General features: G+C 48.9%; 1 protein-coding gene across 1 annotated transcript; it reads right to left on the bottom strand.

The window, feature by feature from the left end:
• Positions 1–13: 13 nt before the first annotated feature.
• On the bottom strand, positions 14–744 carry VOLCADRAFT_71691 (uncharacterized protein; the record flags this gene model as incomplete). The annotated part of the gene is made up of 3 exons (XM_002959680.1): positions 14–209; positions 239–589; positions 680–744. Coding segments are annotated over 3 exons (612 nt in total), but the record flags the coding sequence as incomplete, so codon positions are not given.
• Between the last annotated feature and the right edge of the window lie 1,086 nt (positions 745–1,830).

Here is a 1,830-nt window from a genome sequence, read left to right as displayed (position 1 = left end):
GACATATCGCATATCACTGCATATCGCATATCGCTGCATATCGCATATTACATAATATCGCACATATGCATATATGCAAATATGAAACATAAAACATGATGCATATGCTTGCAGATCGCATATGCTTGCAGATCACATATGCTTGCAGATCGCATACGCTTGCACATCCCATATGCTTGCAGAGCGCATATGCTTGCACATCGCATATGCTTGCACACCGCATACGCTTGCAGATCACAAATGCTTGCAGAGTGTATATGCTTGCACATTGCATATGCTTGCAGATCGCATATGCTTGCACATCGCATATGCTTGCAGATCACATATGCTTGCATACTGCATATGCTTGCAGATAGCATAGCATAGCATAGCATAGCATAGCACAGCATAGCATAGCACAGCATAGCATAGCATAGCATAGCATAGCATAGCATAGCATAGCATAGCATAGCATAGCATAGCATAGCATAGCATAGCATAGCATAGCATAGCATAGCATAGCATAGCATAGCATAGCATATGCTTGCAGATCGCATATGGCATATGCTTGCAGATCGCATATGCTTGCAGATCGCATATGCTTGCAGGTCTCATAAGCTTGCATATGAGATCGCATATATATAACATTAAAACATATTGCACCTTGCATATTGCATATTGCATATTGCATATTGCATACCGCATATCGCATATCGCGTATCGCATATCACAGCATATCACATATCGCTGCATATCACATATCGCTGCATATCACATATCGCTGCATATTGCATATCGCTGCATACACATACATATCGCATATCGCTGCATACATATCGCATATCGCTGCATACATATGGCATATCGCTGCATACACATACATATCGCACATCGCTGCATATCGCATAGCATATCGTTGCATACATATCGCATAGCACTGCATATCGCATATCGCTGCATATCGCATATTACATAATATCGCACATATGCATATATGCAAATATGAAACATAAAACATAATTTTGCTCGGGATCGAACCGGCGACCTCCCGTTCTTTTTGGCGCGGTCTTAAGCGCGTACGGCACGCTCCCGACCCGGAATTTCCAAAACGCTCCGGACGGACAACCGGACAACCGGACAACCATCGAACTCCGGATAGGCCTCCGCTCATAACATATGAGCTACGGCGACGGACGCTAAGCTGGGGTAAGGTCTCCGTCCCGACGACGGAACGACTAAACGTCGTCCGTCTAACGTCGGGACTACGACGATAGGCCTCCGCTCATAACATATGAGCTACGGCGACCGGCGACCTTCCGTTCTTTATGGCGCTGTCATAAGCGCGTACGGCACGCTCCCGACCCGGAATTTCCAAAACGCTCCGGACAACCGGACAGCGAACTCGGGATAGGCCTCCGCTCATAACATATGAGCTACGGCGACGGAGCGTGCGTATACTCGCGATAGGCCTCCGCTCATAACATATGAGCTACGGCGACCGGCGACCTTCCGTTCTTTATGGCGCTGTCATAAGCGCGTACGGCACGCTCCCGACCCGGAATTTCCAAAACGCTCCGGACAACCGGACAGCGAACTCGGGATAGGCCTCCGCTCATAACATATGAGCTACGGCGACGGAGCGTGCGTATACTCGTAGTACACCCGTGTGGGAGTCGAACCCAGAAGTGCAAGGGATGCACCCAGCCGTGCGGGCGTGTCGTCGGACGGCTAGAGAGCCGTGCAACGCTGGCATTTAACGCCATCCAGTGGCGAGGCAGACGAACTGTTTTACGTGTCAGGTGGTGTTGGCTGCGGAGTGTTGTGGCACACCTGCATATTAACCCTCGGATC

Source organism: Volvox carteri (genome assembly GCF_000143455.1).
Source record: "Volvox carteri f. nagariensis unplaced genomic scaffold VOLCAscaffold_544, whole genome shotgun sequence".
Lineage (NCBI taxonomy): Eukaryota > Viridiplantae > Chlorophyta > Chlorophyceae > Chlamydomonadales > Volvocaceae > Volvox > Volvox carteri.
This window is presented reverse-complemented; position numbering and strand designations above follow the sequence as displayed.